Here is a 17,559-nt window from a genome sequence, read left to right on the forward strand (position 1 = left end):
TACCTGGACCATACAACACGAGGATACGAGGTGATACCTGGACCATACAACACGAGGTGATACCAGGACCATACAACACGGGATACGAGGTGATACCTGGACCATACAACACGAGGTGATACCTGGACCATACAACACAAGGATACGAGGTGATACCTGGACCATACAACACGGTGTGATACCTGGACCATACAACACGGTGATACGAGATGATACCTGGACCATACAACACGGGGTGATACCTGGACCATACAACACGAGGTGATACCTGGACCATACAACACGAGGTGATACCTGGACCATACAACACGAGGATACGAGGTGATACCTGGACCATACAACACGGGGTGATACCTGGACCATACAACACGAGGATACGAGGTGATACCTGGACCATACAACACGGGGTGATACCTGGACCATACAACACGGGGTGATACCTGGACCTTACAACACGAGGTGATACCTGGACCATACAACACGAGGTGATACCTGGACCATACAACACGAGGTGATACCTGGACCATACAACACGAGGTGATACCTGGACCATACAACACGAGGTGATACCTGGACCATACAACACGAGGTGATACCTGGACCATACAACACGAGGTGATACCTGGACCATACAACACGAGGTGATACCTGGACCATACAACACGAGGTGATGCCTGGACCATACAACACGAGGTGATGCCTGGACCATACAACACGAGGTGATGCCTGGACCATACAACACGAGGTGATGCCTGGACCATACAACACGAGGTGATACCTGGACCATACAACACGAGGTGATACCTGGACCATACAACACGGGTGATACCTGGACCATACAACACGAGGTGATACCTGGACCATACAACACGGGGTGATACCTGGACCATACAACACAGGGATACGGGGTGATACCTGGACCATACAACACAGGGATACGGGGTGATACCTGGACCATACAACACGGGGTGATACCTGGACCATACAACACGGGGTGATACCTGGACCATACAACACGAGGTGATACCTGGACCATACAACACGGGGATACGAGGTGATACCTGGACCATACAACACGGGGATACGAGGTGATACCTGGACCATACAACACGAGGTGATACCTGGACCATACAACACGAGGATACGAGGTGATACCTGGACCATACAACACGGGGTGATACCTGGACCATACAACACGAGGATACGAGGTGATACCTGGACCATACAACACGAGGTGATACCTGGACCATACAACACAGGGATACGAGGTGATACCTGGACCATACAACACAGGGATATGAGGTGATACCTGGACCATACAACACAGGGATACGAGGTGATACCTGGACCATACAACACAGGGATACGAGGTGATACCTGGACCATACAACACAGGGATACGAGGTGATACCTGGACCATACAACACGAGGTGATACCTGGACCATACAACACGGGGATACGAGATGATACCTGGACCATACAACACAGGGATACGAGGTGATACCTGGACCATACAACACGAGGTGATACCTGGACCATACAACACGGGATACGAGGTGATACCTGGACCATACAACACGAGGTGATACCTGGACCATACAACACGGGGTGATACCTGGAAAATACAACACGGGGTGATACCTGGACCATACAACACGGGGTGATACCTGGACCATACAACACGAGGATACGAGGTGATACCTGGACCATACAACACAAGGATACGAGGGGATACCTGGACCATACAACACGAGGTGATACCTGGACCATACAACACGAGGTGATACCTGGACCATACAACACAAGGATACGAGGTGATACCTGGACCATACAACACGGGGTGATACCTGGACCATACAACACGGGATACGAGGTGATACCTGGACCATACAACACGAGGTGATACCTGGATCATACAACACGGGGATACGAGTTGATACCTGGACCATACAACACAGGGTGATACCTGGACCATACAACACGAGGTGATACCTGGACCATACAACACGAGGATACGAGGTGATACCTGGACCATACAACACGAGGATACGAGGTGATACCTGGACCATACAACACGGGGATACGAGGTGATACCTGGACCATACAACACGGGGATACGAGGTGATACCTGGACCATACAACACGGGGTGATACCTGGACCATACAACACGAGGATACGAGGTGATACCTGGACCATACAACACGAGGTGATACCTGGACCATACAACACGGGAATACGAGGTGATACCTGGACCATACAACACGGGGATACGAGGTGATACCTGGACCATACAACACGAGGTGATACCTGGACCATACAACACAAGGATACGAGGTGATACCTGGACCATACAACACGGTGTGATACCTGGACCATACAACACGGGGATACGAGATGATACCTGGACCATACAACACGGGGTGATACCTGGACCATACAACACGAGGTGATACCTGGACCATACAACACGAGGTGATACCTGGACCATACAACACGAGGATACGAGGTGATACCTGGACCATACAACACGGGGATACGAGGTGATACCTGGACTATACAACACGAGGATACGAGGTGATACCTGGACCATACAACACGGGTGATACCTGGACCATACAACACGAGGTGATACCTGGACCATACAACACGGGTGATACCTGGACCATACAACACGAGGTGATACCTGGACCATACAACACGAGGTGATACCTGGACCATACAACACGAGGTGATACCTGGACCATACAACACGAGGTGATACCTGGACCATACAACACGAGGTGATACCTGGACCATACAACACGAGGTGATACCTGGACCATACAACACGAGGTGATACCTGGACCATACAACACGAGGTGATGCCTGGACCATACAACACGAGGTGATACCTGGACCATACAACACGAGGTGATACCTGGACCATACAACACGGGGTGATACCTGGACCATACAACACGAGGTGATACCTGGACCATACAACACGGGGTGATACCTGGACCATACAACACAGGGATACGGGGTGATACCTGGACCATACAACACAGGGATACGGGGTGATACCTGGACCAGACAACACAGGGATACGGGGTGATACCTGGACCATACAACACAGGGATACGGGTGATACCTGGACCAGACAACACGGGGTGATACCTGGACCATACAACACGGGGTGATACCTGGACCATACAACACGGGGATACGAGGTGATACCTGGACCATACAACACGGGGTGATACCTGGACCATTCAACACGAGGTGATACCTGGACCATACAACACGGGGATACGAGGTGATACCTGGACCATACAACACGGGGATATGAGGTGATACCTGGACCATACAACACGAGGTGATACCTGGACCATACAACACGAGGATACGAGGTGATACCTGGACCATACAACACGAGGTGATACCTGGACCATACAACACGGGGTGATACCTGGACCATACAACACAGGGATACGGGGTGATACCTGGACCATACAACACAGGGATACGAGGTGATACCTGGACCATACAACACAGGGATACGAGGTGATACCTGGACCATACAACACGAGGTGATACCTGGACCATACAACACAGGGATACGAGGTGATACCTGGACCATACAACACAGGGATACGAGGTGATACCTGGACCATACAACACGAGGTGATACCTGGACCATACAACACGGGATACGAGATGATACCTGGACCATACAACACAGGGATACGAGGTGATACCTGGACCATACAACACAAGGATACGAGGTGATACCTGGACCATACAACACGAGGTGATACCTGGACCATACAACACGGGGTGATACCTGGACCATACAACACGAGGATACGAGGTGATACCTGGACCATACAACACAAGGATACGAGGTGATACCTGGACCATACAACACGAGGTGATACCTGGACCATACAACACAAGGATACGAGGTGATACCTGGACCATACAACACGGGGTGATACCTGGACCATACAACACGGGGATACGAGGTGATACCTGGACCATACAACACGAGGTGATACCTGGACCATACAACACGGGGTGATACCTGGACCATACAACACGAGGTGATACCTGGACCATACAACACGAGGATACGAGGTGATACCTGGACCATACAACACGGGGTGATACCTGGACCATACAACACGAGGATACGAGGTGATACCTGGACCATACAACACGGGGTGATACCTGGACCATACAACACGAGGTGATACCTGGACCTTACAACACGAGGTGATACCTGGACCATACAACACGGGGTGATACCTGGACCATACAACACGGGGATACGAGGTGATACCTGGACCATACAACACGAGGTGATACCTGGACCATACAACACGGGGTGATACCTGGACCATACAACACGAGGTGATACCTGGACCATACAACACGAGGATGATACCTGGACGAGGTGATACCTGGACCATACAACACGAGGATACGAGGTGATACCTGGACCATACAACACGAGGTGATACCTGGACCATACAACACGGGGATACGAGGTGATACCTGGACCATACAACACGAGGTGATACCTGGACATTACAACACAAGGATACGAGGTGATACCTGGACCATACAACACGGTGTGATACCTGGACCATACAACACGGTGATACGAGATGATACCTGGACCATACAACACGGGGTGATACCTGGACCATACAACACGAGGTGATACCTGGACCATACAACACGAGGTGATACCTGGACCATACAACACGAGGATACGAGGTGATACCTGGACCATACAACACGGGGTGATACCTGGACCATACAACACGAGGATACGAGGTGATACCTGGACCATACAACACGGGGTGATACCTGGACCATACAACACGGGGTGATACCTGGACCTTACAACACGAGGTGATACCTGGACCATACAACACGAGGTGATACCTGGACCATACAACACGAGGTGATACCTGGACCATACAACACGAGGTGATACCTGGACCATACAACACGAGGTGATACCTGGACCATACAACACGAGGTGATACCTGGACCATACAACACGAGGTGATACCTGGACCATACAACACAGGTGATACCTGGACCATACAACACGAGGTGATACCTGGACCATACAACACGAGGTGATGCCTGGACCATACAACACGAGGTGATGCCTGGACCATACAACATGAGGTGATGCCTGGACCATACAACACGAGGTGATACCTGGACCATACAACACGAGGTGATACCTGGACCATACAACACGAGGTGATACCTGGACCATACAACACGGGGTGATACCTGGACCATACAACACGGGAGGGTGATACCTGGACCATACAACACGGGGATACCTGGACCATACAACACGGGGTGATACCTGGACCATACAACACAGGGTGATACCTGGACCATACAACACAGGGATACGGGGTGATACCTGGACCATACAACACAGGGATACGGGGTGATACCTGGACCATACAACACAGGGATACGGGGTGATACCTGGACCATACAACACGAGGATACGAGGTGATACCTGGACCATACAACACGAGGTGATACCTGGACCATACAACACAGGGATACGAGGTGATACCTGGACCATACAACACAGGGATATGAGGTGATACCTGGACCATACAACACAGGGATACGAGGTGATACCTGGACCATACAACACAGGGATACGAGGTGATACCTGGACCATACAACACAGGGATACGAGGTGATACCTGGACCATACAACACGGGTGATACCTGGACCATACAACACGGGATACGAGATGATACCTGGACCATACAACACAGGGATACGAGGTGATACCTGGACCATACAACACGAGGTGATACCTGGACCATACAACACGGGGATACGAGGTGATACCTGGACCATACAACACGAGGTGATACCTGGACCATACAACACGGGGTGATACCTGGAAAATACAACACGGGGTGATACCTGGACCATACAACACGGGGTGATACCTGGACCATACAACACGAGGATACGAGGTGATACCTGGACCATACAACACAAGGATACGAGGGGATACCTGGACCATACAACACGAGGTGATACCTGGACCATACAACACGAGGTGATACCTGGACCATACAACACAAGGATACGAGGTGATACCTGGACCATACAACACGGGGTGATACCTGGACCATACAACACGGGGATACGAGGTGATACCTGGACCATACAACACGAGGTGATACCTGGATCATACAACACGGGGATACGAGATGATACCTGGACCATACAACACAGGGTGATACCTGGACCATACAACACGAGGTGATACCTGGACCATACAACACGAGGATACGAGGTGATACCTGGACCATACAACACGAGGATACGAGGTGATACCTGGACCATACAACACGGGATACGGGTGATACCTGGACCATACAACACGGGGATACCTGATGACCTGGACCATACAACACGAGGATACGAGGTGATACCTGGACCATACAACACGAGGTGATACCTGGACCATACAACACGGGGATACGAGGTGATACCTGGACCATACAACACGAGGTGATACCTGGACCATACAACACAAGGATACGAGGTGATACCTGGACCATACAACACGGTGTGATACCTGGACCATACAACACGGGATACGAGATGATACCTGGACCATAAAACACGGGGTGATACCTGGACCATACAACACGAGGTGATACCTGGACCATACAACACGAGGTGATACCTGGACCATACAACACGAGGTGATACCTGGACCATACAACACGAGGATACGAGGTGATACCTGGACCATACAACACGGGATACGAGGTGATACCTGGACCATACAACACGGGGTGATACCTGGACTATACAACACGAGGATACAACACGGTGATACCTGGACCATACAACACGGGGTGATACCTGGACCATACAACACGAGGTGATACCTGGACCATACAACACGGGGTGATACCTGGACCATACAACACGAGGTGATACCTGGACCATACAACACGAGGTGATACCTGGACCATACAACACGAGGTGATACCTGGACCATACAACACGAGGTGATACCTGGACCATACAACACGAGGTGATACCTGGACCATACAACACGAGGTGATACCTGGACCATACAACACGAGGTGATGCCTGGACCATACAACACGAGGTGATACCTGGACCATACAACACGAGGTGATACCTGGAGCATACAACACGGGGTGATACCTGGACCATACAACACGAGGTGATACCTGGACCATACAACACGGGGTGATACCTGGACCATACAACACAGGGATACGGGGTGATACCTGGACCATACAACACAGGGATACGGGGTGATACCTGGACCAGACAACACAGGGATACGGGGTGATACCTGGACCATACAACACAGGGATACGGGGTGATACCTGGACCAGACAACACGGGGTGATACCTGGACCATACAACACGGGGTGATACCTGGACCATACAACACGGGGATACGAGGTGATACCTGGACCATACAACACGGGGTGATACCTGGACCATTCAACACGAGGTGATACCTGGACCATACAACACGGGGATACGAGGTGATACCTGGACCATACAACACGGGGATATGAGGTGATACCTGGACCATACAACACGAGGTGATACCTGGACCATACAACACGAGGATACGAGGTGATACCTGGACCATACAACACGAGGTGATACCTGGACCATACAACACGGGTGATACCTGGACCATACAACACAGGGATACGGGGTGATACCTGGACCATACAACACAGGGATACGAGGTGATACCTGGACCATACAACACAGGGATACGAGGTGATACCTGGACCATACAACACGAGGTGATACCTGGACCATACAACACAGGGATACGAGGTGATACCTGGACCATACAACACAGGGATACGAGGTGATACCTGGACCATACAACACGAGGTGATACCTGGACCATACAACACGGGGATACGAGATGATACCTGGACCATACAACACAGGGATACGAGGTGATACCTGGACCATACAACACAAGGATACGAGGTGATACCTGGACCATACAACACGAGGTGATACCTGGACCATACAACACGGGGTGATACCTGGACCATACAACACGAGGATACGAGGTGATACCTGGACCATACAACACAAGGATACGAGGTGATACCTGGACCATACAACACGAGGTGATACCTGGACCATACAACACAAGGATACGAGGTGATACCTGGACCATACAACACGGGGTGATACCTGGACCATACAACACGGGGATACGAGGTGATACCTGGACCATACAACACGAGGTGATACCTGGACCATACAACACGGGGTGATACCTGGACCATACAACACGAGGTGATACCTGGACCATACAACACGAGGATACGAGGTGATACCTGGACCATACAACACGGGGTGATACCTGGACCATACAACACGAGGATACGAGGTGATACCTGGACCATACAACACGGGGTGATACCTGGACCATACAACACGGGGTGATACCTGGACCTTACAACACGAGGTGATACCTGGACCATACAACACGGGGTGATACCTGGACCATACAACACGGGGATACGAGGTGATACCTGGACCATACAACACGAGGTGATACCTGGACCATACAACACGGGGTGATACCTGGACCATACAACACGAGGTGATACCTGGACCATACAACACGAGGATACGAGGTGATACCTGGACCATACAACACGAGGATACGAGGTGATACCTGGACCATACAACACGAGGTGATACCTGGACCATACAACACGGGGATACGAGGTGATACCTGGACCATACAACACGAGGTGATACCTGGACATTACAACACAAGGATACGAGGTGATACCTGGACCATACAACACGGTGTGATACCTGGACCATACAACACGGTGATACGAGATGATACCTGGACCATACAACACGGGGTGATACCTGGACCATACAACACGAGGTGATACCTGGACCATACAACACGAGGTGATACCTGGACCATACAACACGAGGATACGAGGTGATACCTGGACCATACAACACGGGGTGATACCTGGACCATACAACACGAGGATACGAGGTGATACCTGGACCATACAACACGGGGTGATACCTGGACCATACAACACGGGGTGATACCTGGACCTTACAACACGAGGTGATACCTGGACCATACAACACGGGGTGATACCTGGACCATACAACACGAGGTGATACCTGGACCATACAACACGAGGTGATACCTGGACCATACAACACGAGGTGATACCTGGACCATACAACACGAGGTGATACCTGGACCATACAACACGAGGTGATACCTGGACCATACAACACGAGGTGATACCTGGACCATACAACACGAGGTGATACCTGGACCATACAACACGAGGTGATGCCTGGACCATACAACACGAGGTGATGCCTGGACCATACAACATGAGGTGATGCCTGGACCATACAACACGAGGTGATACCTGGACCATACAACACGAGGTGATACCTGGACCATACAACACGGGGTGATACCTGGACCATACAACACGAGGTGATACCTGGACCATACAACACGGGGTGATACCTGGACCATACAACACGGGGTGATACCTGGACCATACAACACAGGGATACGGGGTGATACCTGGACCATACAACACAGGGATACGGGGTGATACCTGGACCAGACAACACGGGGTGATACCTGGACCATACAACACGGGGTGATACCTGGACCATACAACACGGGGATACGAGGTGATACCTGGACCATACAACACGGGGATATGAGGTGATACCTGGACCATACAACACGGGGTGATACCTGGACCATACAACACGAGGTGATACCTGGACCATACAACACGGGGATACGAGGTGATACCTGGACCATACAACACGGGGATACGAGGTGATACCTGGACCATACAACACGAGGTGATACCTGGACCATACAACACGAGGATACGAGGTGATACCTGGACCATACAACACGGGGTGATACCTGGACCGTACAACACGAGGATACGAGGTGATACCTGGACCATACAACACGAGGTGATACCTGGACCATACAACACGGGGTGATACCTGGACCATACAACACAGGGATACGGGGTGATACCTGAACCATACAACACAGGGATACGGGGTGATACCTGGACCATACAACACAGGGATACGAGGTGATACCTGGACCATACAACACGAGGTGATACCTGGACCATACAACACAGGGATACGAGGTGATACCTGGACCATACAACACAGGGATACGAGGTGATACCTGGACCATACAACACAGGGATACGAGGTGATACCTGGACCATACAACACAGGGATACGAGGTGATACCTGGACCATACAACACAGGGATACGAGGTGATACCTGGACCATACAACACGAGGTGATACCTGGACCATACAACACGGGGATACGAGATGATACCTGGACCATACAACACAGGGATACGAGGTGATACCTGGACCATACAACACGAGGTGATACCTGGACCATACAACACGGGGATACGAGGTGATACCTGGACCATACAACACGAGGTGATACCTGGACCATACAACACGGGGTGATACTTGGAAAATACAACACGGGGTGATACCTGGACCATACAACACGGGGTGATACCTGGACCATACAACACGAGGATACGAGGTGATACCTGGACCATACAACACAAGGATACGAGGGGATACCTGGACCATACAACACGAGGTGATACCTGGACCATACAACACGAGGTGATACCTGGACCATACAACACAAGGATACGAGGTGATACCTGGACCATACAACACGGGGTGATACCTGGACCATACAACACGGGGATACGAGGTGATACCTGGACCATACAACACGAGGTGATACCTGGATCATACAACACGGGGATACGAGATGATACCTGGACCATACAACACAGGGTGATACCTGGACCATACAACACGAGGTGATACCTGGACCATACAACACGAGGATACGAGGTGATACCTGGACCATACAACACGAGGATACGAGGTGATACCTGGACCATACAACACGGGGATACGAGGTGATACCTGGACCATACAACACGGGGTGATACCTGGACCATACAACACGAGGATACGAGGTGATACCTGGACCATACAACACGAGGTGATACCTGGACCATACAACACGGGGATACGAGGTGATACCTGGACCATACAACACGAGGTGATACCTGGACCATACAACACAAGGATACGAGGTGATACCTGGACCATACAACACGGTGTGATACCTGGACCATACAACACGGGGATACGAGATGATACCTGGACCATAAAACACGGGGTGATACCTGGACCATACAACACGAGGTGATACCTGGACCATACAACACGAGGTGATACCTGGACCATACAACACGGGGATACGAGATGATACCTGGACCATAAAACACGGGGTGATACCTGGACCATACAACACGAGGTGATACCTGGACCATACAACACGAGGTGATACCTGGACCATACAACACGAGGTGATACCTGGACCATACAACACGAGGATACGAGGTGATACCTGGACCATACAACACGGGGATACGAGGTGATACCTGGACCATACAACACGGGGTGATACCTGGACTATACAACACGAGGATACGAGGTGATACCTGGACCATACAACACGGGGTGATACCTGGACCATACAACACGAGGTGATACCTGGACCATACAACACGGGGTGATACCTGGACCATACAACACGAGGTGATACCTGGACCATACAACACGAGGTGATACCTGGACCATACAACACGAGGTGATACCTGGACCATACAACACGAGGTGATACCTGGACCATACAACACGAGGTGATACCTGGACCATACAACACGAGGTGATACCTGGACCATACAACACGAGGTGATGCCTGGACCATACAACACGAGGTGATACCTGGACCATACAACACGAGGTGATACCTGGAGCATACAACACGGGGTGATACCTGGACCATACAACACGAGGTGATACCTGGACCATACAACACGGGGTGATACCTGGACCATACAACACAGGGATACGGGGTGATACCTGGACCATACAACACAGGGATACGGGGTGATACCTGGACCAGACAACACAGGGATACGGGGTGATACCTGGACCATACAACACAGGGATACGGGGTGATACCTGGACCAGACAACACGGGGTGATACCTGGACCATACAACACGGGGTGATACCTGGACCATACAACACGGGGATACGAGGTGATACCTGGACCATACAACACGGGGATACGAGGTGATACCTGGACCATACAACACGGGGTGATACCTGGACCATACAACACGAGGTGATACCTGGACCATACAACACGGGGATACGAGGTGATACCTGGACCATACAACACGGGGATACGAGGTGATACCTGGACCATACAACACGAGGTGATACCTGGACCATACAACACGAGGATACGAGGTGATACCTGGACCATACAACACGAGGTGATACCTGGACCATACAACACGGGGTGATACCTGGACCATACAACACAGGGATACGGGGTGATACCTGGACCATACAACACAGGGATACGAGGTGATACCTGGACCATACAACACAGGGATACGAGGTGATACCTGGACCATACAACACGAGGTGATACCTGGACCATACAACACAGGGATACGAGGTGATACCTGGACCATACAACACAGGGATACGAGGTGATACCTGGACCATACAACACGAGGTGATACCTGGACCATACAACACGGGGATACGAGATGATACCTGGACCATACAACACAGGGATACGAGGTGATACCTGGACCATACAACACAAGGATACGAGGTGATACCTGGACCATACAACACGAGGTGATACCTGGACCATACAACACGGGGTGATACCTGGACCATACAACACGAGGATACGAGGTGATACCTGGACCATACAACACAAGGATACGAGGTGATACCTGGACCATACAACACGAGGTGATACCTGGACCATACAACACAAGGATACGAGGTGATACCTGGACCATACAACACGGGGTGATACCTGGACCATACAACACGGGGATACGAGGTGATACCTGGACCATACAACACGAGGTGATACCTGGATCATACAACACGGGGATACGAGATGATACCTGGACCATACAACACGGGGTGATACCTGGACCATACAACACGAGGTGATACCTGGACCATACAACACGAGGATACGAGGTGATACCTGGACCATACAACACAGGGATACGAGGTGATACCTGGACCATACAACACGGGGTGATACCTGGACCATACAACACGAGGTGATACCTGGACCATACAACACGAGGTGATACCTGGACCATACAACACGAGGTGATACCTGGACCATACAACACGAGGTGATACCTGGACCATACAATAAATCAAATCAAATTTTATTTGTCACATACACATGGTTAGCAGATGTTAATGCGAGTGTAGCGAAATGCTTGTGCTTCTAGTTCCGACAATGCAGTGATAACCAACAAGTAATCAAGTAATCTAACTAACTAACAATACGAGGTGATACCTGGACCATACAATACGAGGTGATACCTGGACCATACAATACGAGGTGATACCTGGACCATACAACACGGGGTGATACCTGGACCATACAACACGGGGTGATACCTGGACCATACAAGACGGGGTGATACCTGGACCATACAACACGGGGTGATACCTGGACCATACAACACGAGGAGATACCTGGACCATACAACACGAGGTGATACCTGGACCATACAACACGGGGTGATACCTGGACAATACAACACGAGGTGATACCTGGACCATACAACACGAGGTGATACCTGGACCATACAACACGGGGATACGAGGTGATACCTGGACCATACAACACGGGGATACGAGGTGATACCTGGACCATACAACACGAGGTGATACCTGGACCATACAACACGAGGTGATACCTGGACCATACAACACGAGGATACGAGGTGATACCTGGACCATACAACACGAGGTGATACCTGGACCATACAACACGAGGTGATACCTGGACCATACAACACGGGGATACGAGGTGATACCTGGACCATACAACACGAGGTGATACCTGGACCATACAACACGGGGTGATACCTGGACCAGACAACACGGGGTGATACCTGGACCATACAACACGAGGTGATACCTGGACCAGACAACATGGGGATACGAGGTGATACCTGGACCATACAACACGAGGTGATACCTGGACCATACAACACGGGGATACGAGGTGATACCTGGACCATACAACACGAGGATACGAGGTGATACCTGGACCATACAACACGAGGATACGAGGTGATACCTGGACCATACAACACGAGGATACGAGGTGATACCTGGACCATACAACACGAGGTGATACCTGGACCATACAACACGGGGATACGAGATTAGAAGTTACACCTGGACCATTCAACACGGGGATACGAGATTAGAAGTTACACCTGGACCATACAACACGGGGATACGAGATTAGAAGTTACACCTGGACCATAGAGAGAACAGAGGTTACACCTGGACCATAGAGAGAACAGAGGTTACACCTGGACCATAGAGAGAACAGAGGATACACCTGGACCATAGAGAGAACAGAGGTTACACCTGGACCATAGAGAGAACAGAGGTTACACCTGGACCATAGAGAGAACAGAGGATACACCTGGACCATAGAGAGAACAGAGGATACACCTGGACCATAGAGAGAACAGAGGATACACCTGGACCATAGAGAGAACAGAGGGTACACCTGGACCATTGAGACAACAGAGGTTACACCTGGACCATAGAGAGAACCAGAGGTTACACCTGGACCATAGAGAGAACCAGAGGTTACACCTGGACCATAGAGAGAACCAGAGGATACACCTGGACCATAGAGAGAACCAGAGGTTACACCTGGACCATAGAGAGATTAGACTGGACCATAGAGAGATTAGAGGTTACACCGGGACCATAGAGAGAACAGAGGTTACACCTGGACCATAGAGAGAACCAGAGGTTACACCTGGACCATAGAGAGACTAGAGGTTACACCTGGACCATAGAGAGAACAGAGGTTACACCTGGACCATAGAGAGAACAGAGGTTACACCTGGACCATAGAGAGACTAGAGGTTACACCATAGAGAGAACAGAGGTTACACCTGGACCATAGAGAGAACCAGAGGTTACACCTGGACCATAGAGAGAACAGAGGTTACACCTGGACCATAGAGAGACTAGAGGTTACACCATAGAGAGAACAGAGGTTACACCTGGACCATAGAGAGAACCAGAGGACACACCTGGACCATCGAGAGAACAGAGGACACACCTGGACCATAGAGAGAACAGAGGATACACCTGGACCATAGAGAGAACAGAGGATACACCTGGACCATAGAGAGAACAGAGGTTACACCTGGACCATAGAGAGAACAGAGGTTACACCTGGACCATAGAGAGACTAGAGGTTACACCATAGAGAGAACAGAGGTTACACCTGGACCATAGAGAGAACCAGAGGTTACACCTGGACCATAGAGAGAACAGAGGTTACACCTGGACCATAGAGAGACTAGAGGTTACACCATAGAGAGAACAGAGGTTACACCTGGACCATAGAGAGAACCAGAGGACACACCTGGACCATCGAGAGAACAGAGGACACACCTGGACCATAGAGAGAACAGAGGTTACACCTGGACGAAAGAGAGAACCAGAAGTTACACCTGGACCATGAAGAGAACCAGAGGATACACCTGGACAATAGAACCACAGCGAAAAGAGGCTACACCCGGTACTACACAACACACAGAGGCTCCTTCCCAAATTAAAACCTATTCCCTACATAGTGCTCCGGCCAATAGTAGTAGTGCACAATGTAGGGACTAGGATGCCATTGTGATGCAGGCAGAGAGTGCAGAGGTTAGACCTGTAAACATTAAAACAGAACGTGGTGAGTCATTCCGATTTATGTCAGAGAGAGAACCAAACCCACACGTAATGGAGGAGGCCTTGTGAATCTGGACGTTGGGATCAATGCTGGGGATCTTGTCCCTGCTCGTGTACCAGCGCTACATTGTAAAACATGACAACCACGCCGTCCGTCCCTCCTGTAATTCACGGTGTACCTCTCAACGTGTGTGTTGGGATCGACGAAACGGAAGGTGAATTTCAGTTCCAACCGAAACGGACAATAAAGTTTCTAGTATTGTCCCAGTTCTCTTTTATTTGTAACTTGATAAAGATATTCAGTATCTCTTCTGTCCTGCTCAGCTCACCGCTGTAGGATCTCTGTGTCAGCACAGGTGTGTTAGTCGGATCAATATGAAGAGATACTGAGTACGGGATCTATGGTGCAGTAGCTACTGTGTAAAGCCATCTACCTACCTCATCCTCATATTGTTTTTATTTACTTTTCTGCTCTTTTACACACCAGTATCACTACTTACACATCATCTGCTCATTTATCACTCCAGTGGTAAATCGCTACACTCGCATTAACATCTGCTAACCATGTGTATGTGACAAATAAGATTTGGTTAATCTGCTAACCACTGCCGGGGCGGCAGGGTAGCCTAGTGGTTAGAGCGTTGGACTAGTAACCGGAAGGTTGCAAGTTCAAACCCCCGAGCTGACAAGGTACAAATCTGTCGTTCTGCCCCTGAACAAGGCAGTTAGTTAACCCACAGTTCCTAGGCCATCATTGAAAATAAGAATTTGTTCTTAACTGACTTGCCTAGTTAAATAAAAGGTAAAATAAAATTGTAACTATTGTTGTTTGTGTCAAACTGCTTTGCTTTATCTTGGTCCAGGTCGCAGTTGTAAATGAGAACTTGTTCTCAACTAGCTTACCTGGTTAAATAAAGGTGAAATAAATAAATAAATAAACGGAAACCCAAACGGAACATACAAATGTAGAAGGAAGCAGTGTATTGGGCATGCATTCTAAGTGGTAGTCTATGCTGATATATTTTCTGTTGTCTTGGCTAGATCTCCCGTTGCAACAAAAAAAAAGAGAGAGCTTTAAAAACTTTCAGGTGAAATAAAAGTTTGAAAAACAAAACAAAAAAAACTCTGGGCTCACCTGCATCCCACAGACACGAACCCCCAGGGTGGCGGAGGTGCTCTGCTCGCACTTCTGCATCTGCCTGGCTGCTTTCTCCTCCGAGGCATCGTCCCCATGCTGCCGCGTGCCCATCTTCAGGTCCAGGATGCACGGGTAGCTGAAGAGGTGAACCACGTTCTCCAGGAGCAGAAACTCTGGGAGAGGTGAGAGGTCAAGGAGACAACACTCTATTCCAAGATTAATTATCTAAACGTTTAAAAAGTCACTCAAGGAATTCTCTCTCTCTCTCGCTCTCTCTTGGGACTCACACCCTGCCTGTGACTACAAATCAGTGGCAACCTCGGTCCAAGAGGACAATTCCTCTTCAAGGTCAAGACCTTGGATTATTGAGTGGGAGACCAGGGGTCAGATCCCACCAGTTACACA

General features: G+C 50.0%; 1 protein-coding gene across 2 annotated transcripts in view; it reads right to left on the reverse strand.

Annotated features, from left to right (window-relative positions):
* The window catches only part of LOC115122517 (inositol hexakisphosphate kinase 1-like), a 116,972-nt gene that overhangs the window by 16,846 nt on the left and 82,567 nt on the right, over nt 1–17,559 (reverse strand). For both annotated transcript variants that reach the window (XM_065004376.1, XM_065004381.1), the window contains exon 5: nt 17,152–17,327. In XM_065004376.1, the coding sequence (XP_064860448.1) occupies nt 17,152–17,327 (176 nt within the window). The remainder of the gene's footprint in view (nt 1–17,151; nt 17,328–17,559) is intronic.

The sequence above is a fragment of the Oncorhynchus nerka genome, linkage group LG2, assembly GCF_034236695.1.
Source record: "Oncorhynchus nerka isolate Pitt River linkage group LG2, Oner_Uvic_2.0, whole genome shotgun sequence".
NCBI lineage: Eukaryota > Metazoa > Chordata > Actinopteri > Salmoniformes > Salmonidae > Oncorhynchus > Oncorhynchus nerka.